The sequence below is a fragment of the Rhinatrema bivittatum genome, chromosome 9 (genome assembly GCF_901001135.1).
Source record: "Rhinatrema bivittatum chromosome 9, aRhiBiv1.1, whole genome shotgun sequence".
Taxonomy (NCBI): Eukaryota; Metazoa; Chordata; class Amphibia; order Gymnophiona; family Rhinatrematidae; genus Rhinatrema; species Rhinatrema bivittatum.
The window spans coordinates 250,654,381-250,676,143 of record NC_042623.1 but is presented as its reverse complement, the minus strand read 5'-3'; the positions used below and the strand labels follow the sequence as shown (position 1 = coordinate 250,676,143).

The following is a 21,763-nucleotide window of genomic DNA, read 5'->3' as shown; positions in this document are numbered from 1 at the left end:
GTGACACTTTGCTGACCCACCCGTGAACTGGGCACACATATGATGCTGAACTTTTTTGCATTTATTGTTGATTGATGCTGGAATGGTCAGATGCCGGAGCTGGGTTGATGCCTGAGGTTGACTTTGCTATTTGCGATCTGGTTGCCACAGCAACTCGGCACAAGAGGAGTATGGCAGGAAGTCGGAGCTTGAAACGAAGCAGTTTTTGGTGCCCGATGGCTGGAAAGCTCAGCCCCTTCTCTTTCGCCTTACTGAAGAATGGTGGCGGTCAGGCTGTGTGCACCCGTTGGGTTTGGAGTGCCTGAAAGGTCTTGGACACACTTTTGGATTCTCATCCCGTCAGGAGGCGCATCTGTCTCCTCAATGTATTCCTACAACATGATGGTAAGCGAGCCAGCAGCGAAAAGAAACGAGAAGCTGCAGTAATCCCTTCCTCCTAAGCACACGCTGCCTTTGCTCTAACATGTTGAAATCAATTTGCTGGGTGGATTTTAGAGACTGACTTGAGTGTTTAAGCCAGGAGCACTGCTTTTGTTAATGTGGTTTTCATGCTTCAGCAGATTAGCATAATCGTGATTTTGTTGTTTTAATTTTAAATATGTGCTGGTGATCTCAGAAACAAAACCTGCAGGGATTTCAGCCACTTGACCTGTAAAAACAGGCAGAATGATGGGTGAAACTGCATATTCTTACGTATGCGGGTTTATGAATCTCTAGGCATTTTCACTTAAACCCTTTGAGGGATTTATTATCTGTGATTCTATTGCTCCAAGGTTGGGAGAGGGTTAGAAAGGTTAACAGCAGAAAAGAAGTGACCATTTTATGTTATAGGATCCAGTACATGACTTGTCCAGAAATAACTCTGAAAAAATATGCACCAGGGTGTGGAGCCAAGAGGTAGCATAAGGACAGACTGCTCTCCACCCATCTTCCGCTAGTACTCGCTACATGTTTCCTTTGGCAATTGCTTATATGTTCCCTGTTTGGACTATTTCAGAGGGGAAAGGAAATGAATACATAGTATTTAAAACTCGATTTGCAGAGTTAAGAATGGTATATTTGTCCCTCTTTTTATTTATTTATTTTTTTTTAAGAACCATTTATTTTGGTCAATATATGCTGCATCAAATGACCTATAATCAAAGTTTCTTTATAAGAAAATATTGTTGCATTCCCAAAATGATGGTTTCCATTTTGTCCTTTGTTTCCGTATACCTAACAATTTATGTTTACAAAAATGTAAACAGGGCAAAAGGTTTCAATCTAATGACTATATTTTAAAGTCTCTCACACGCTATGCAGTAATTATTTTATGTTACGTTGTCCTTAAGCTGTTTAAAATACAGGGCATTTGATTCTAAATGGGCTTTTTGAAGTTATATTTAAATGAGGATTTCAGCCTGAAGAACTCAGAAAGTCAGTTGGGCTGAAATGCTTGGTTGGAGGTGATTAGTGCTAGAATAAAACACTGTTTGATCCCAGAAGAGGAAAACAGCAACTGAATGTATTTATTTTTCTGTAGATTTGGGGGGGGGGGGAATCCTTCCTTCCTTCCTTCCTCTTTGGCATATAGTTGGTTTTTAAACCCCCCTCCCCCTGCTGTGCCTGTTAGGGAACTGCTTTTGTAAGCCTGGTACCCTCAGCAGTGGTAGCAGAAGGCTTCCAGTCAGAGGCCAGTAATTTCCTGCTGCACATTAGGTCCTGAAATTGTGTAAAAAAAAAAAGTCTTCAATCAAAACGATGCCCTGAATTTGTTTTGATTGACAGTCTAGGAAAGAGGTAACAAAGGAGCTTTAGCATCAACCCGTAACGCACACATCAATGGCCGACATTGAGATACAGGTGAGGCACACTTTATCACACATGGTGAAGTGTATGTGTAAAAGTACATGGATTAATGTGTGGATGATAAAAAAAAAACAAACCCTTAACTATATCTCCCAAAGGTGTAATTATATGCGTTAGGGTCTGTGTTGAATTTTGCATTTTTTAAATTTTTGCTCATTGGTAATTAGCATAGTCTTGTATCTTATTAGCTCATTAGCATAGATTTAGCACCACTAATTATGCAAGCTATGTTTCATGCTTTAACAGCACTGTTAATGAACAATAACTACTTGTATTAGATAACACAGTCGTTTAATGTTCGTTAGTGCATGCGTAGCATTAATGCCGTTTAGTGCATTGACCCCTAAATTTAAATAGTAGCTAAAACGCAAGGCTTACAAATTGAAGATTTTTTGTTTTTGGATTTAGCTATTTTTATTTATATTCTGCCTTTCTTTATATTCCCCTATCCCCAGAGGGCTTCCATTCTAATTGCACTCTAATCAAAAACACAGAGATCAATATTCAGCATCACTTAGCCAGATAAGTTCCAATTTATCTGCCTAGGTGTCATGTTTTTAAATATTCGGCGGCAGTCTGCAGTGGCCTCTTAATCAAATAAATACTTATCCTGCTAAGTGTTTTTTTACAGAAGCATTATATCTTTATAACATTTTTATAAACAAAGCATACAACTTTGTATAGAAATAACAGGACTTAAAAACAGAATGACAAATAGACATCCTTACAGAAAAAAAATCGTTCACGTCCTGACCATTTTAAAGAAAGAAAAAGAGGGGCAGAGAATAATGGGAGAAAAGAAATTACCGAGGCAAGGAATTAGCTAGAGAACATGCCCGAAAATAAATGCAGGTTATTAAGATACTGGGGAGAGAGGGGATGAAGTCATAACTTTCCTGGCATTTAGAAAAGATTTAAGCTGTTCCGGTGGAAAAAACACAAATAAATTGTAGCGATAACAAAAGTTTGCAAGGATAACTCAATGTAAAAGCAGCCCCAATATCCAAAGTCTCTTTTCTTAAAGCTAGGAACCCTCTTCATTTTTCTTGGGTGTCTCTGCTGATGTTAGGAACAGTTCTAATCTTCTGACCAAGAAATTATGAATCCAAGTTCCAAAAATAAAAAGACATCAGGAGACGACCATCAAGATCAGCTATAAGCGAAACTACAAGAGTAGCATAAGCAATAATCTCTATAAAGTAGATGTCTTCAGAATCTTGGTCAAATTAGATGAGTTACCATACACATTCTGAGTTGAATTAGGGGAGCAAGATGAAACAGAAAGAAAGGAAATTTTATTTATTGAAGGAAATTTAACCTGAGAAATTTTTGATATTGACAATTTTTATTGAGAAGAATAAGAAACCATGCAAACAATAAACATCCACTTTCAGATACATCCACAATATACTCTAAAAGGTGAAATACAGACTATGGTGCTGACATGATCCGAAATCCAACCAATAAACTCATGCCCCTCTCAGTTATTCCACCCTCCCCCTCCCCTTCCACGCCAGACTCCCAGTGTAATCATATGGAACCAGTTACAACGATTGCATAAACTTGGTGGTTATAAGAAATAGTTCAAATACCCCAGGGCTGAATGAGGGGTCCAAGCCCTGAAAAAAAAAAATAATAATCCCGCCCCTTCTCATTATAAAAGGTTCATCATTATTTATTTATTTTATTTATTTTCAAATTTTTATATACCGGCATTCGAGACAGCAGTCACATCATGCTGGTTCACATAAAACAGGGGTGCAAAGTAAACATAACTATAACAATGGTGCTGAAAAGGCAGTTACATATAACAGGGTGATAAGAACTTGGCTGAGAAGGAAGAGAAAGGACAGGATTAATTCACACAGGTAAACGATAGAAGATATGGTTAATCAAGATATGGTTAATCAAGGTGAAGTTGGAGATTAGTTGACCATGTTGGTGTCCGGGAAAGCTTCTATGAATATTCAGGTCTTTAGTCTTTTTTTGAAGGTTGAGATGCATGGTTCTGTTCTGAGATTTGAGGGGATGGAGTTCCATAACGGTGGAATGGCTGTAGAGAAAGCCCGATCTCTTAGTGTGCAGTGTCTGGTAGATTTGGACGGTGGTACCTGTAGCGATCCTTTGTATGCATCTCTTGTCGGTCTTGACGAATTGTGTAGTCGGAGAGGGATCTGTATGTCAATGGGAGCCAGTTGGTGGATGATTTTGTATGTGGTAAGAATGGCCTTGTATATTATTCTAAAGTGTATAGGTAGCCAATGGAGGCTCTTTAGAATGGGGGTTATGTGGTCCCTTCTCCTGGTATTTGTCAGAATTCGTGCAGCTGCATTTTGCACCATCTGAAGCGGTTAGTGTATGAAGCGGGAAGGCCGAGTAGGATGGTGTTACAATAGTCTAATTTTGAAAAAATGATTGCTTGTAGAATAGTTCTGAAATCTTGGGCATGGAAAAGAGGTCTAATTCTTTTCAGCACTTGTAGTTGGTAGAAACAGTCTTTGGTGGTTTTGTTAATGGTGGCTTTGAAATTCAGGCGATTATCAATTAGGACTCCTAGGTCTCTCACTTGTGTGATTGTTGGCGTGGCTTGTTGTGCAGAGGTGATGGTGCTATTATCATTAAGGACCAGATTCTATAATTATAGATTATATAAATTATAGATTCTATAAAACTTAGGTAGTGTATCTCTTCTTATGGCTGTCAGTTTTTCTATGTATTGAATTTGTCTTAATTTGTTGAGTAATTGAGACCTACTCGGTGTTTTGGTAGATTTCCACTGTGCTGCTACCAGCAGGCGAGCTGCTATTGCAATAAATGCAAACAAGGCTTGTCTTTCATCAGTTAGTTCTAAGCAAGGGAGCCCCAATATCCAGGTCTCCATTTCTAAGGGGACCCATACTCCCAAAGTCCTCTCTGCAAGCTGCTGAGAAGAAATATCTTTTTAATGCCATCAAAGGCAGCTCCCCAACAAATTTTGAAAAATTTAGAAAACGTAATCTACTTGAAGAGTTTTCTAAAAACTCAATACGACGAGACTGTAGATCCACGCTCCACATAAGAAAAGAAATTGGCATGCTGGGTCTGACCAAGGGTCCGTCAAGCCCAGCATCCTGTTTTGAACAGAGGCCAAACCCAGGCCACAGGAACCTGGCAATTACCTCAATAGTAATAGCTTGAGCAACTTGACTTTTCCCCATAATCCCGTGATAAGGAATCAGTTTGCGCTTCGATATCCGGAAGTCGATGTTATTGTTTGTAAGGTTTTGGGTGGACCCTTGGACACTGTGGCAGCTGACCACGTCCACAAGGGGAAGTCCCGTGTGGGGCCACAGGTCAGGCTCAGCTTTGGGACACACAACACAGAGTTATATCTTTTATTAGACAGAGTTGAGAAGCCACCAGAGGTGACAGTTGTGAGTTGAGATGAAGCCCGGCTGGGCTAGGGTTCCTCAGGATACTGGAACAGCGATTCCCTCTATGGCTGTGCTGTAGTGGAGAAAACTGAGATAGTGAGTACAGTGGAGCATACACAGAGTTCTGGTATGGAGCCCCATTGGTAAAGTTACTCACACAGCGGTTTCTCCCAGAAGGTAACACAGAAGCTGGAATAGGGGCAGGCCCTCGAGGAGCGAATACCTGGTTCCAGGGAACAGCTCTGAGGAAATAAAGTTGGTAACTCACTGATGACGTAGGCAGCGGTTTCTTCCAAGCAGAAGCGATAAGTTCAAGCAGCGAGTCAGGGAGCATGGGCCCTCGAGGAGCGAGTACCAGTTCCTGATAGTGACCTGAAAGAAATGAGAGAGGCCCCCGAGGAGCGGGTACCCCGTTAGGATAAAGTCCAAAAGTTGGAGAGGCAGAGTAGCTAGGTACAGAGAGCGAATTCCATCCATAAGGAGATCCCTTGCTAACTCGATTAGCTAGCAAAAAGTGTAGGCTTTTGTATCCGGGATGCCTGATGTCATCACAGGGGGACGCCCCTGAGGTTCGCGCCAAAGAGAGAATAAGAAGCAGGGCCGCGCGGTGCGCACGCCCTATGGTACTTGGACAGCATGGTGGGATGCAGCGCCCAAGCCAGACAGGGGACGCTGGAGAGGACGGCAGGCAGACGCCGCGGCAGCCAGACGTCCATCAACTGCGGGAGGAGTCGCAAAAAAAAGGTAAGGTGGGCGGAGTGGAGACGTCTTGCAGCGACACTCGTAACAGTCGAGTCTCACGATTCGATACGTGAGGTTCCAATTTGGATAACACTGAATCAGTCTTAGAGGTGGAAACACTTAGAATTTTTGCAAAGTGCTCCATGATGTCCCAAAAAGTGTCCAATGTAACTACTGCAGGTATTTTGAGCTTGGAAGCCAACTCACCCGGTACAAAATCGGCTGAGAAACAGGGAGCAGCCAAACTGAGTGAAAAACTAGGTTGAAGAGCCGAAGATGTCAAAACCACTTCTCTGCTAAGATTTGGCGACGAAACAAGTGGGCTGAAGCCTGCCTGGTTGAAAGGGCTCTGCAGACTCCTCAGCCCCCTCCCGCGTGGGCGCATGAAGCGAGTCATCTTCTGGCGCCGGTGCGGCTTCCTCGGAGGTACTGAATTGCTGCAACAGCGGTAGATCCTGCTCCCGAGGGCTGAGGGAAACCTCCTCCCCTGGTAGAGACTGCAACAGGGATCTCCTCAGGGCAACTGGGCATGCCAGAGACAAAGGAAATGGACTGCTGGCCGGGAAGGTGAATAGGCTCAGTGGGGAAAACCCTCACTTTTCCTTTTCGCTTAGGAGCTATGTTAGTGAAAGTCAAAGAAGAAAAGCAGAAAGGTCAGTATCCTCTATCTGAACTCAAGCAGCCATCTGCTAAGTCTTAATTTAGCTAATTGGTGGGAGGGGAATAGGTGTAATGGGGAGGAGTTGAGTTAGCTGGGTAATTTATTGCACTAACACCACACTGCTGAATATATAGGATAAGTTAGTAGGAAAAGTTTATCTGGCTAACTTGCCAAGCCACACAGTGGCTGAATATAGATCTCTGTGTGCAGGCTGGCCCCCTGGCTCGGGGCATTGCATGCTATAGTGAGCGCAGTCTTCACAGCCTCTGCTGCCGCAATGAATATGCATGAGAGAAATTTGCACACAGTGGAGGTAGGGCATGTACATTTATAGTATCTTATACATCTTCATTGCAGGTATGCTGAAAGTTCAACTGGTTGGTGGTCATCCAGGAATGGCTTCTAAGAAAACAAAAAAAGTCATGGGATAGGAGGCGATGTCCTTTTGTTGATTACAAACTGGTTAAAAGACAGGAAACAGAGAGTAGGATTAAATGGTCAATTTTCTCAGTGTAAAGGGTAAACAGTGGAGTGCCTCAGGGATCTGTACTTGGACCGGTGCTTTTCAATATATATATAAATGATCTGGAAAGGAATACGATGAGTGAGGTAATCAAATTTGCGGATGGTACAAAATTATTCAGAGTAGTTAAATCACAAGCAGATTGTGATACATTACAGGTAGACCTTGCAAGACTGGAAGATTGGGCATCCAAATTGCAGATAAAATTTAATGTGGTCAAGTGCAAGGTGTTGCATATAGGGAAAAATAACCCTTGCTGTAGTTACACGATGTTAGGTTCCATATTAGGAGCTACCACCCAGGAAAAAGATCTAGGCATCAGTGTGCTGCAGCAGTCAAAAAAGCAAGCAATGTTAGGAATTATTAGGAAGGGGAATGGTTAATAAAACGGAAAATGTCATAATGCCTCTATATTGCTCCATGGTGAGACCTCACCTGGAATACTGGGTACAATTCTGGTCGCCACATCTCAAAAAAGATATAGTTTCGATGGAGAAGGTACAGAGAAGGGCAACCAAAATGATAAATGGGATGGAACAGCTCCCCTATGAGGAAAGGCTGAAGAGGTTAGGGTTGTTTAGCTTGGAGAAGAGATGGATGAGGGGGGATATGATAGAGGTCTTTAAGATCATGAGAGGTCTTGAACGAATAGATGTGAATCGGTTATTTACACTTTCGAATAACAGAAGGACATGGGGTCATTCCATGAAGTTAGCAAGTAGCACATTTAAGACTAATCGGAGAAAATTCTTTTTCACTCAATGCACAATAAAGCTCTGGAATTTGTTGCCAGAGGATGTGGTTAGTGCAGTTAGTGTAGCTGGGTTCAAAAAAGGTTTGGATAAGTTCTTGGAGGAGAAGTCCGTTAATGGCTATTAATCAAGTTTAATTAGAGAATAGCCACTGCTATTAATTGCATCAGTAGCATGGGATCTTCTTAGTGTTTGGGTAATTGCCAGGTTCTTGTGGCCTGGTTTTGGCCTCTGTTGGAAACAGGATGCTGGGCTTGATGGACCCTTGGTCTGACCCAGCATGGCAATTTCTTATGTTCTTATGTTAAATGCATAAAGAAGTGCACAGAAGACTGAGATAATTACATAGTTCCACCAAATGACTGAGCACTTTCTCTGCTTACTTTTTAAAAGTCAGTCACTTGTACTAAACTTTTCATTCAGTGGCAAATCTAGAGTTGAAATATTTTTCTTTTAAATGTTTTAAAATTATTCTTTGTCTCCTGCAGAGGAGTGTCCCCCTCGATTCTTCATTGCCCCCTTTCTCCATAATTCAGCCTTTGCAGGGACAGTCCCAAGGGTGTTGCTAGATGCTTCAAAGAGCCAGATCACAGGCCTATAGATCCTTTCTTTTCCCAGCAGGGTGCCGTCTTTTCTGTAGACCAGGACTGGACACTTGAGGATTTGGAGGGGAGAAACTGACACTCACATAATTTTCATAAATTAACATAAATTTTGCCACTTCTCCCGAACCTACCACCTGTCTCTTGTCCCTCTATGCTGTCTTTCTGTTCTAGCATCCTCGGGACAGTGGCAATGAACAATCTACCAATGGATCAACAGAACCAATAGGACCATCAATGATGAGCACTCATGAATCAACATGAAACACCATAAGAATGACAAAGCATAATCTGCAGATGTATACATTCTATTAATTATGCACATACATTTGTTTTATGGGTGCATTGCTCATTTTTCCCAGTGTTAGGGAAATATTATGAGTGTTACCAATCATCCATAACCTTCACTGAGCTTTTCTTAAAGAGCTCTCACTTCTGGCTAAGGGATCCATGCACAGTACATAATTACATATAACCTTTGAAATATAGTATTGTAAAATTGTGCTGTTTTTCATTTAAGAACATAGGAAATCGCCATGCTGGGTCAGACCAAGGGGCCATCAAGCCCAGCATCCTGTTTCCAACAAAGGCCAAACCAGGCCACAAGAACCTGGCAAGTACCCAAACACCAAGATGCTGAAAACAAATTTTCAGTATCAAATTAATCCTCGGGGGGGGGGAGCGAATTATAATTATGGTAAAATGTCCATACCAAAACAGCCCTAACTGCCAGTACTTGAACAAAAACAACCCTACCTATGAAAAAGAAACCCTACCTATGAAAAAGAAACACCAGGCCCTAAAACACTAATATATCTTCTATTAGGAAAACAGAAAAAGCCAAGCATTAAAAACTACATGCTATCAGAATGGTCACAAGTACAAAACACAGGTAAACCTTCACTAAACACAGAACAAAGAGACTGCAAAGTATAAATAAAAATATCCAGACAAAAACTAGACTGGAAAACACAACAAGCCATACTATATGGAGTGCAACAATGTAAAAATAGAAACACCATTGCACATAAAACATCAAACAAATAAATAAAGAAATATAAAACAACATAATAGTAAAACCATACTCATAAAAAGAATATATATTTCATAACAGCAGATGAAAAGAATATCCAATAATTAAAAACTCGTATAAAAATAATAAAGATTTTTCAAACACCAATAAGATATTTCAAAATAGCAGACACATCAAATAACACTCAATCATTAAAACAAGGATTAAAAAATCCCCCACTTTCCATACCTCTGATTTCCAGTCACTGTGAGATTGTCATGGATTAGAATTCGGGGTGGGGGGGGGGGTGCACAAACTTTCTAATCTATCTCTCTCATACATGCACTTGCTTACTTGCAAATGCTTTCACACACAAACATACTCTTTCTCTCTCTCTCCCTATACTCTTTCACATATATATACACAGACACACACCATATTCTCTATCTCTCGCTCTGTCTTACACGCAAACACACACACACATAAGTTCTCTTTTTCTCTTTGGTTAGTGCTTATCACATACACATGCAGTCTCTCTTTTTCTCTCTCACATACATCCCCCACCCTTTCTCTTTCTCTCACACATACATACACACACATGCGCTCTCTCTCACACATACATACTTTCTCTTATACACACATATGCTCTTTCTTTCACACACATGTATAAATGCACATGCTCTTTCACTCATACATACATGTTCTCTTTCACACACACACACATGCTTTTTTCACATACATACACATGTGGCCTCTCTTTCTCACACGCATACACTTTCTCTCCCCAAAATGTACAGGATGCCCAATGCAGCAGCCTTCTTTCTTTGGTGGTCAGGCAACAGCAGCCTTCTTTCTTCAGCTGCACAGCCTGGCCAATGCAGCAGTCTCCTTACCTTGCAGGGGTCACAATAGCAGCCTAATTCTCCGTGTGGGCCTGTCTGATAGCAGCATGTGGGTGCAGTGCATAGTAGCCTCATTTCTTCGCACAGGTCAGCCAATTGCAGGAGCCTCCTTTGGCAGTGTGGGCCCTGCTGACAGCAACATCCTCTCTTCTGTCGAGAGGAGAGCACAAGTAGCCTTGATGCCCAACGAAGTACAGCAATATTGGACAGTGTAAGCAAACTATGTCGGGGATTGGAAAAAAAACAAATTAGTGGGGGCACTGAGCTTTGGATTAGGGACATAGACCCCATGATCCTGGTGCTAATGACACCCCTAGACAATCCTTCAGCCAGGGGCCACGGACTGTGGCTCCTTCAGAATGCAGTACATGTGCACCCTGAGCTTGGCCCAGTAGATGTGGCTGCTATGCAATAGCTGTGATTTCTTCCATCCTGTGGGCCCTGATTGCCGTGAGCTCCCATAGCCCCAGCTGTCCTGAGGGGGAAGAACCTGGTTCTCTTATATGGTATCGCACTCGGCCAGCAGGCTGACCCTGTTTATTCCTAATCCTTCTTAATGGCGTAGCAGTCTATTTTACCACTTGACATTTTGAGTTGATTAAGGTAAAGCTGCTTACATAGAAACATAGAAACATAGAAATGACGGCAGAAGAAGACCAAACGGCCCATCCAGTCTGCCCAGCAAGCTTCACACACTTATTTCTCTCATACTTATCTGTTTCTCTTAGCTCTTGGTTCTATTTCCCTTCCACCCCCACCTTTAATGTAGAGAGCAGTGATGGAGCTGCATCCAAGTGAAATATCTAGCTTGATAAGTTAGGGGTAGTAGGGGTAGTAACCGCCGCAATAAGCAAGCTACACCCATGCTTATTTGTTTTACTCAGACTATGTTATACAGCCCTTATTGGTTGTTTTTCTTCTCCCCTGCCGTTGAAGCAGGGAGCTATGCTGGATATGCTTGAAGTATCAGTTTATTCTTCTCCCATGCCGTTGAAGCAGAGAGCCATGCTGGATATGCATCGAAAGTGAAGTATCAGGCACATTTGGTTTGGGGTAGTAACCGCCGTAACAAGCCAGCTATCCGTCATCTTTTTTTAGGTTGAGCCATAGAGCTTCTTCTTTACCCCAACTTCCGTCATCTTTTTTTAGGTCGAGCCATAGAGCTTCTTCCTTACCCCAACTTACTTGTAGCTCAGATGCTTGGATGTTGTTTCTGACATAAAGAGCCACACCTCCCCCTTTTCTATCCTCTCTGTCCTTCCTTAACAAGTTATAGCCTGGTATTGCTGTATCCCAATCATGAGATTCTGTGAACCATGTTTCTGTGATAGCAACAATGTCCAATTCTGCCTCAGCCATTAGGGCCTGCAGATCTGGGATTTTATTTCCCAAACTATGAGCATTTGTGGTCATAGCCTTTCAGGTACTCTCTTTAAGGTTATTGCTTTTCCTGGACTCCTTATAAGATATTAGTTGAGATTTGCTATTCACTTCACTCTCTCTTTTTGTAGTTGTGCCACTGTTGACAGAGTTATTCATCTGAATTAGATTTTTCTTTTGGTTATGGATCTTGAAATACTGCATGCATTGTGTTTTTTCTCTCATTTCTGGTAACACTTCAATGTTTTTCTCAAGAACTTCTTCAGTTTTTAATATAGAGATGGCTTGTTCTTTTTGCATTTGGTACATTGTGTGTCTCCTCATCACTGGTCTAATTCTACCTGAGCCCACTGTATTCCTGGAGTTTAACGAACTTAATGACCTGTTTGAGTGGGGGGGTGTATCTCTTGGCTGCTCATCTGTCAAGAATGGGTGACTGTGGGTCCTACCTGAGCCTAATGAATCTCCTTTTCTTGACTCCTGGTTTTTTTGTGATATTGGGGAATTATGTTCTGAGTAATGCAATGTGGGTGTATTACTTTTAATTGAAGCTAATTGATCTTTAATCTCAGTCAGCTCCTTTTTCAAGGAAGAGAGTTGTGCACATATATAAGTGATATTTATAATAAAGTGAGAAGATTTTTTTTTAGCTGCAACACTTTACATTTGAAATCCATGAGATTAATGTATTGTATTAAGGTTTGTACAACTTTTAATAAAATTATTTAATAGTAATAAGCATATAAATTCGGTATTGTTGATGCTTGTGCAATGCTGTTTACCAAAGCAGTGTAAGGATATTTGCATTTAATGAATTTAATTGAAAGAGTAAATGTTTTGGGCTTATATAGAGTCTATAAACTGACATCTTACTATTTTTTGTCATTTTCTGTCTTTAGTGAATTAAAAAAATAGTACACAGCAAAACATGCTTGTACAAATAACAATTCTAACAAAATGTAATTTGCATTATGTGCTCAGCTTCACTGGGAATAATCTGGGGCTGAATAAACCAGTTTGATAGGATCTCAAATTTTGACTCATTGGTTTTCTAATTTTTTCACTTTGCTTGTTTTTTTGGATCTCCATTAAATAATTTGAGATTCAAACAATTATTTCTTTTTAGAAACAAACATTATTAGTTTGACAGGTCTGCTTTTGACCTTTTAAAGAGCTTTCTTATGTGAAAATGTTACAACGTTTGGAACAAAATTGAAGAATACTTAGTTTAAATTTTCTAGAATTCAGGTGCACTTAATATAAAGAGTTTTGGTAACCCAGCTTGGCTAGTTAAGTTAGACAATTTAACACCTACAGCTGCATAAATGGGTGTCTAATTGTTTAAGTAATTTGTCATGTACCTATTTTGACAGGTCATTTTGGTTCAAGTTAATCCAGGCGAAACCTTCACAATAAGGGCAGAAGATGGAACCCTCCAGTGCATTCAGGGTAAGAACACTTGAAAGCTCAGTTTGCTTTTAAATAAATGTGTGTACATTAATGCCCTGGAATGTTGAGCTACTGTAGATTTTCATTTGTGTGTATTTGCTACAAGAGCAAAACCAGGAAAGCTTTTGAAACTGTTGTTTTTGTTTTACTCTGAGTAATGAAGAAAGTGTGACCTACTAGATGCTTGGTTCATTTTGTGTAAAGTCCATGAATCATGGATTTATGTGCAAACTAGATAAGGGAAAAGTTTGGGTTTTTTTTTACTTTAAAATACTGTAATTGGCATGGATTAATGATTCATTAATAGTGCTGGAGGTTGCTATGCGGAAGATCCAGGCCTGCTGGAGGTACTTTCGGCATTCACACTCCCTGGCAGGGAGTGGCAGCCATAGCATCACAGTGACATCTGCTAGTGGGCTCAAGTGTGCACCTACTAATTATGCTAGAAAGAACCTAACAATGAAGCATGGCCTGTGCCTTTCAGCTGGAGTATGTTTGCCGTGATGGCTGGGCTGGGTGTAATGGGGAAATGAAGTCTCATGGTACTGTGTACTTTTAAGATTGAGTTGGATGTTGAAAGGAGTAGGAGGAACCTGGAAAACCTAGCTGGCTATGTTGGAATAAAACCAGATGGGTTTTAAAGTTATCTGGCTACATGGGGCTGGATAACTTGAGACTTAAATGGCTATATTCAAAGGAATATATTCAAAGGAATATAGCTGGTTAAGTGGCTTTCCTGTAAAGCAAAAAAAAAAAAAAAAAGGCGCATCGTGGGTCTGGCAGCTTGAATCCTCTGACCCCCACCCAAAATAAGCAAAAAGGGTCCGGCTGAGCCAAGTCCCTCTGCCGGCATTTAAAATAAAGTTTTCTGGTTGGTGTGGGTGGCAGAAAGCTCCGTCCTGGATCACAGTGGATGCATACTGCGAGCCCGGCTGAAAAAAAAAATTATTCTAAAAGGTACCGGGAGCGGAGTGGAGGGAGTCATTCTTTCCAAATCAGGCTGGACTGGGGAGCGGGCAGGGGGTTTGGGGGAAGGCCAGCCCTGGACCCCACCAGTGTTCTGTTTTAAATGCTGGCAGGGGTTTGGGAGACTGGGAGCCTCGGCTGGCAGAGCCTTTCTTGCCTATATTGGGTGGAGGTCATGGATTCGGGCCACCAGGCCCACAATGCACTTTTTCTTTAATTTACTGGCTATTTTCCTTTATCTGGACAGGAATAACTAGGCAGATTGGACGGGCCTTTTGGTCTATATAAATTATTTCTGCACTTCTGTATTGAATCTTATTGCATGGAGGGGGGGGGGGGGGGAGAAACTCGGTACATGTGACTGTGAGGCAGACCTTGGTACCAGTCTGTGCATTATTAAACTTAAATACTGCAGTTCACAGTTTTATGCCAGAGAATTTCTAGAGGAATGTGAGAACTGCTGTAAATCACTGTAAAATCCAGCATGCTGACTTTTTAGGATAATTGTTTCTGGGATTCAGGAAAAGTGCTGGTCTCTGGAGCTGATGGCAGGCGGAGCTTAGTGAAGTATCTAAAGAATAATCCGAGGCTGGTGGCTGGCTACCCCAGCAGTGTAATCGCTAGAAGTCAGGGGGTGCTGTGGAAATATATCTGGCATGGGGAATCAGTTACGTAGTCCTGAGGCAATCCTCTTTGACCTGGTTCAAAAATTTCCTTCGCAAATTGCGGCAGATTAGAGAAACGTGCTGGACTGTGTAGGAGCCTAGTGCCAAAGCCAAGATGTATTAAGGATAATTGAATTATGAAGCTGTAGTTTCATTTAGGGAATAATCAGGAGAGAGAAGGCCAAAGCATCTTTCTAGGGAATTGCAGCACAGATGTGTCTTGGATCTGTGATTTGTCTAGACGGTCTGATGTCTCTTCACAGATCTGCTAAAAATATAAAGGTGGACAGACCCAGGGATTTTTTTGTGAATCTCCTCTGACCAAACCTTGAGCCCCTTTTTGACACTTCAAGACAGGACTTTTGTCAGTTTTCCTCCTTGCATCCTGCAGTATTTTTAATATTTCATACGTCTCTGTATCATATTGTTTCCCTTGTACTCGTGGGCGCCTCTGTCCTGCCTTCTCAGTTGCATTTGGAGGTTTCTGGCCATTCTGCTTGCACCCCTACCCTCCATACCTCTTAAGCTGCCTGACTGCCCGGTGTTTCTTGAACACGTTTGTCAGAGATGGAATTAGAAATGGGTCTGTGTATAACGAGCATGCATGAACTTCACTTTGGCCCAGATTCTGATGGCTGAATCAACCCAGGGAAGAAGCAAGCAATCATATGCTCTTACAGCCATTTGGCAAATTGTTACCTGGTAGTAAAGAGTAGGGATGTGAATCGTTTTTCAACGATTAAAATTATCGTCCGATAATGTTTATATCGTCTTAAATCGTTATAGAACACGATACAATAGAAATTCTAACGATTTATCGTTAAAAATCGTTAAATCGTGTTAGTGCGCACTAACTCGAGTTAGTGCGCACTAACTCCCCGTTAGTGCGCACTAACTCGATTTAGTGCGCACTAACTGAAAATGATACAAATAAACACTTTCCAGGTCACTGAAGGTCAGTTAGGAATGAATATGTGTTCCTATTGGCTGGCTGCCCTCTTATCTATTGAGGTTACCAAGGTTACCACTGAGGTGATGGTTGGGGGGATGGGAAATGGAACTGGAAACTAACGAACACCAACAGAAAATGAAACAAAGTGTTCACACTTCCCAGGTCAGTAAAGGTCACTTAGGAATGAATATGTATGTATGTATTCCTATTGGCTGGCTGTGCTCTTATCTATTGATGTTACCAATATGGTTGGGGGGATGTGAAATGGAAACAGTTGGAAGCTTGACAAAAAAAGTAATGTAATGATCAGCACTCACGTGACTAGAACTTGTTTGTTTATTATTTTTGTTAGCAGGCACCTGAAATGCTAGTGCATGTTGAATTTGCCAATCACTGTGCATTTTAGAAAGGTGGTCCTGGCTGGAACTGTACACAGTTCAAATATATGTAATTGATTGTTGGTAAGTGTATTTTTTAAGTAGCCACACTGGCACAAGTATGTTTACTTTTCCTCCTACTTAACTCACTAGCTCAGCTTTGTAAGAAGGGCTTCTCTGCTTGTGTGTTGTTTTTGTTTGGTGTGAGGAGAGCAGAAACATCAGATCTTTATTCAATCTACTACAGTCATCTCTTACAGTGCCCTATCCCTATTAATACCAGGAGTGTTGTGATCTTCCTGCACACAGTGCCCTAACCCTGATACCAGTCTGAGACAGCTCCCTCCCTGCATTACTAGTGAGAGGCTGGCTTCACAGACAGGGGGGAGCTGCCTGACCCTCACTCCTGACTTCCCCCATGTCCCAGCTAGTGAATGGTGTGTGGGTGAGGGGGGGGGGGGGAGGATGGTGAAGTCTGAGACAGCTCCCTCCCTGCATTACTAGTGAGAGGCTGGCTTCACAGATAGGGGGGAGCTGCCTGACCCTCACTCCTGACTTCCCCCATGTCCCAGCTAGTGAATGGTGTGTGGGTGAGGGGGGGGGGGGGAGGATGGTGAAGTCTGAGACAGCTCCCTCCCTGCATTACTAGTGAGAGGCTGGCTTCACAGACAGGGGGGAGCTGCCTGACCCTCACTCCTGACTTCCCCATGTCCCAGCTAGTGAATGGTGTGTGGGTGAGGGGGGGGGGGGAGGATGGTGAAGTCTGAGACAGGTCCCTCCCTGCATTACTAGTGAGAGGCTGGCTTCACAGACAGGGAGGAGCTGCCTGACCCTCACTCCTGACTTCCCCCATGTCCCAGCTAGTGAATGGTGTGTGGGTGAGGGGGGGGGGTGGATGGTGACGTCTGAGACAGCTCCCTCCCTGCATTACTAGTGAGAGGCTGGCTTCACAGACAGGGGGGAGCTGCCTGACCCTCACTCCTGACTTCCCCCATGTCCCAGCTAGTGAATGGTGTGTGGGTGAGGGGGGGGGGGGAGGATGGTGAAGTCTGAGACAGCTCCCTCCCTGCATTATTAGTGAGAGGCTGGCTTCACAGACAGGGGGGAGCTGCCTGACCCTCACTCCTGACTTCCCCCATGTCCCAGCTAGTGAATGGTGTGTGGGTGAGGGGGGGGGGAGGATGGTGAAGTCTGAGACAGCTCCCTCCCTGCATTACTAGTGAGAGGCTGGCTTCACAGACAGGGGGGAGCTGCCTGACCCTCACTCCTGACTTCCCCATGTCCCAGCTAGTGAATGGTGTGTGGGTGAGGGGGGGGGGGGGGAGGATGGTGAAGTCTGAGACAGTTCCCTCCCTGCATTACTAGTGAGAGGCTGGCTTCACAGACAGGGGGGAGCTGCCTGACCCTCACTCCTGACTTCCCCCATGTCCCAGCTAGTGAATGGTGTGTGGGGTGAGGGGGGGGGGGGGGGGAGGATGGTGAAGTCTGAGACAGCTCCCTCCCTGCATTACTAGTGAGAGGCTGGCTTCACAGACAGGGGGGAGCTGCCTGACCCTCACTCCTGACTTCCCCCATGTCCCAGCTAGTGAATGGTGTGTGGGTGAGGGGGGGGGGGAGGATGGTGAAGTCTGAGACAGCTCCCTCCCTGCATTACTAGTGAGAGGCTGGCTTCACAGACAGGGGGGAGCTGCCTGACCCTCACTCCTGACTTCCCCCATGTCCCAGCTAGTGAATGGTGTGTGGGTGAGGGGGGGGGGGGGAGGATGGTGAAGTCTGAGACAGCTCCCTCCCTGCATTACTAGTGAGAGGCTGGCTTCACAGACAGGGGGGAGCTGCCTGACCCTCACTCCTCCGGGGTATTGTGATCTTCCTGCACACAGTGCCCTATCCCTGATACCAGGGGTGTTGTGATCTTCCTGCATGCAGTGCCCTATCCCTATTAATACCAGGAGTGTTGTGATCTTCCTGCATGCAGTGCCCTATCCCTATTAATACCAGGAGTGTTGTGATCTTCCTGCATGCAGTGCCCTATCCCTGATACCGGGATGTGTGCAAGAAGATCACAACACCCCCGGTATCAGGAATAGGGCACTGTGTGCAGGAAGATCACAACACCCCCAGTATCAGGAATAGGGCACTGTGTGCAGGAAGATCACAACACCCCTGGTATTAGGGATAGGGCACTGTGTGCAGGAAGATCACAACACTCCTGGTATTAATAGGGATAGGGCACTGTGTGCAGGAAGATCACAATACCCCTGGTATCAGGGTTAGGGCACAAGTTCTAGTCACATTGACTGATCACATTACTTGTTTTGTCAAGCTACCAACTGTTTCCATTTCCCATCCCCCATATACTGTCAGTAGGAAACTTGGTAACATGAATAAATAAGAGGGCAGCCAATAGGAATACATATTCATTCCTAAACTGACCTTAACTGACCTGAAAAGTGTCAAATTGTATCATTTTCAGTTAGTGCGCACTAACTCCCAGTTAGTGCGCACTAACTCCCGTTAGTGCGCACTAACTCGAGTTAGTGCGCACTAATCGGAAAAAACGATTTTTAACGATTTTTTAACTAAAAAATCGTGCCTAAGACGATTTTCTTGCCCTGCCACACGATTTCTATCGTTAAGACGATATGGAAAACGATTCACATCCCTAGTAAAGAGTGTCTTATCAAGTGTAACAGAGGGCCTTGATAAGAAAATGGTAGCGTGTTCCTGAGATGGGCTATGATGGTCAGTTTACATCAGCAACTTCTGGCAGATGTGAGTTTTTAGCTTTGAAAGAAAACACATGTATCCTAGACCTCTGGTAAATGCTTCCTTTGGAGACAGTTTAAGCTCAGAAACTAGGACTTGAACAGGTGCAGTTTGCTAGTGTTCATTGTTTTAGCGCTCCTGTGTATTAGAAAACTGGGTGCACAAAAACGCTGAGGCTTTCAGAACAGATGCAAGCACACCCAGCAGCGTGCAGTATGGGCTTCCTGTGGGCCAACCTGATCTAAACCAGTAATGGAAGGAGGGTCCTACAAGATATTTAGGCCCTGTATGACTGTTTAGGCCCCTGTATAAAAGGAGCTAAGCACTGTTCAAAATCCAACTTCTCCCAGCACTGACTTTTAGAAATTCTGACTTAGCAGTATCTCTTGTGCATGTCACATACCCAGATGGGTTCTTGCTTCTGACCTTCAGACCTCTGAGTGCAGTAACGAGAACTGTTGTTATTAATTTTTTTTTTTTTTTTTGCATGATCAAATCATAAAAACTTTTGAAATAAAGTAGGGAGGAATTAAGTTCTGTCCTTAGTGCTCCTCTGCCAAAACCTACTGTTACACAAGGCACCAAAGCTACATGTGGATAGTTTTATCACTGCACACCAAGAACTACAACACTCAGTTTTATAAGTTAAAGATTATGCATTTTTTAAAAACACACGTAAAAAAAAAATGGAGAAATACAGCATCTCTATTTCTTAGCCTTTCTAATTGTATGACTCATTGTTCCTTTCCTCTCCCACTTCCTCCCCATATTCTCTTCTAAAGCACTTTTGCAAGCTTTTGGCACAGAAAAAATTTACCAGAAGATATATCTCAGAGGTGGCTGCATATGTCCATGTTGGCCTGTTCATAGTTAGAAAATCTGTGCTTGCTCTGTCCTAACAAATCCCATGTGTGAACACAGAATCAATAGCTAAAGAACAACTTTGGCATAAGCCACGCTCATTTTAAATCATTACCAGATGGCCTCCAGGTCATCGAGGACAGACTGAACCGATTCTGGTTTGGGCCCCATTGCATGCATGTATCTGTAGTGCTTACAGTTCTCTGGTGCACGAGAACCTCAGGCTCATTGGTGGAATAGATTCCAAAGCAGGAGTGGTCTCTTAGAGCTCTCTGGGAGTTTTCGCTTTATAATCACACGGATGCTTTTTTTTTTTTTTTTTTGGTATGATTTTTATGTCTTATTTTTTATGGTGTATTTTATTCAATTTTGTTTTATGGTATTCGTATGTATGAGTTGAGCAATTTTGTATGTTTTGATTGTTAGCCACTTAGGGCTTCTGCTTAGGTGGGTTAGAACTAAAGATAACCATAACCATGTGTGTTAAATTGGGTTGCTAACAAGGTTATCAGTTAACTCCGAAATTGTGAAGGCATGTTGTACTTTCTTGCTTTATTATTTTCCTTCGCTAACGTTTGCATTGATAGAAACAATGATGCCAAGAGGGAGAAGGGAGATTTAAAAATCCAGGATCAGCTCACTATGCCTCTTATGCCTTTTGAAGGTAGCTGGTATCTGTTATGGACCATAAAATGCGTTACTCAAAAACCTTTTTTGAATAGTATTTTATTCAGGTAGTAGAGCAAAGCTTCTCCGAGGACAAGCAGGATGGTAGTCCTCACATGTGGGCGACATCATCCAATGGAGCCCGGCACAGAAAACTTTTGTCAAAGTTTCTATAAGCTTTAACCAGCATGCTGCTATCCACGTATCCACCTGAGGCCCCCCTTCAGTCTCTTCTTTTCCGCGGTGTATTTGCGTTGCGGTTCATGGAGCTCCTTTTTCTGGTTTTTCTCTAGAATTTTGGGTTTTCCCATATTTTTCCTCGTTTGGTCCCCTTCGCTATTGGTGCCTCCTCAGCAGTAGGTCTCTTTTCCCCTTTCTCCTATTGCTTGCGGTCGATTCCAGACTTCTCGCCTCACGGTGTCCGCCGATTATTGACCGCACGCCGGGTCTTTTGGCATGGCGTCCAGTTTTTGTCTGTGTCCCCAGTGCCCACGGACCATGTCTATCAAGGATCTGCATGAGGTTTGTATCCTCTGTCTGGAGGCCTCACATGATGTCCACAGGTGTCGATCCTGTGACAGCTGACACCCAAAGGCCGTCAGGCATGCCTTTACAAGATGAAAAACCTTTTTGGGGCCCCTAAGTCTTCTCCTTCCACTCCTGCATCTTCGACGCCGAGAGGTCGTGGGGACCCCCTTGATGTGCTTCCCCTGGCTGTTACTCTTGCCAGTACCTCCAAGGATCGCGGGGAAGGTGATAGATCCTTGATGATTTCCCTGCTCTCCTGGACATCAGGATCTTCCACTTCCTTTGCACCGGGGAAAGACCGGGCCGAGCACCGAGGGAGGTCCCGTAAGCATTGCCACCGGTCGCTGTTGACACACAGCTCCGGTTCCAGAGCGGCCCTGGCGACCGCTGGGCTACCACTGAAGCGACACCAGCCATCAGAGGCCCCATCCTCTAATGCCCCTAGTAGTCCGAGGTGTTCCCCCACTGATACTGGTGCTGGGTACCGTGCCACCTTGGAGATCCAAGGAAGAGCCAGTGACACCTCGTCACCCTCCCTCAGTCCTGGCTACTCCAGACTTTCAGGAGGAGTTGGAAAGCAGGGTGCAGTCCGCAGTGCTTCAGGCTTTCCAGAGCGTTGAGCTGTCGATGCCACAGCCCCCATACCAATGCCCGAGCCTCCGCCATTGATGCTGGCACCCTTGCTAGAGCATTTGGATA

The 21,763-nt window shown here is 43.5% G+C and overlaps 1 protein-coding gene across 3 annotated transcripts in view; it reads left to right on the top strand.

The window, feature by feature from the left end:
* FNDC3B (fibronectin type III domain containing 3B) overlaps positions 1–21,763 on the top strand; it is a 679,078-nt gene that overhangs the window by 196,374 nt on the left and 460,941 nt on the right. For all 3 annotated transcript variants that reach the window (XM_029615068.1, XM_029615066.1, XM_029615067.1), the window contains exon 3: positions 13,208–13,283. In XM_029615068.1, the coding sequence (XP_029470928.1) occupies positions 13,208–13,283 (76 nt within the window). The remainder of the gene's footprint in view (positions 1–13,207; positions 13,284–21,763) is intronic.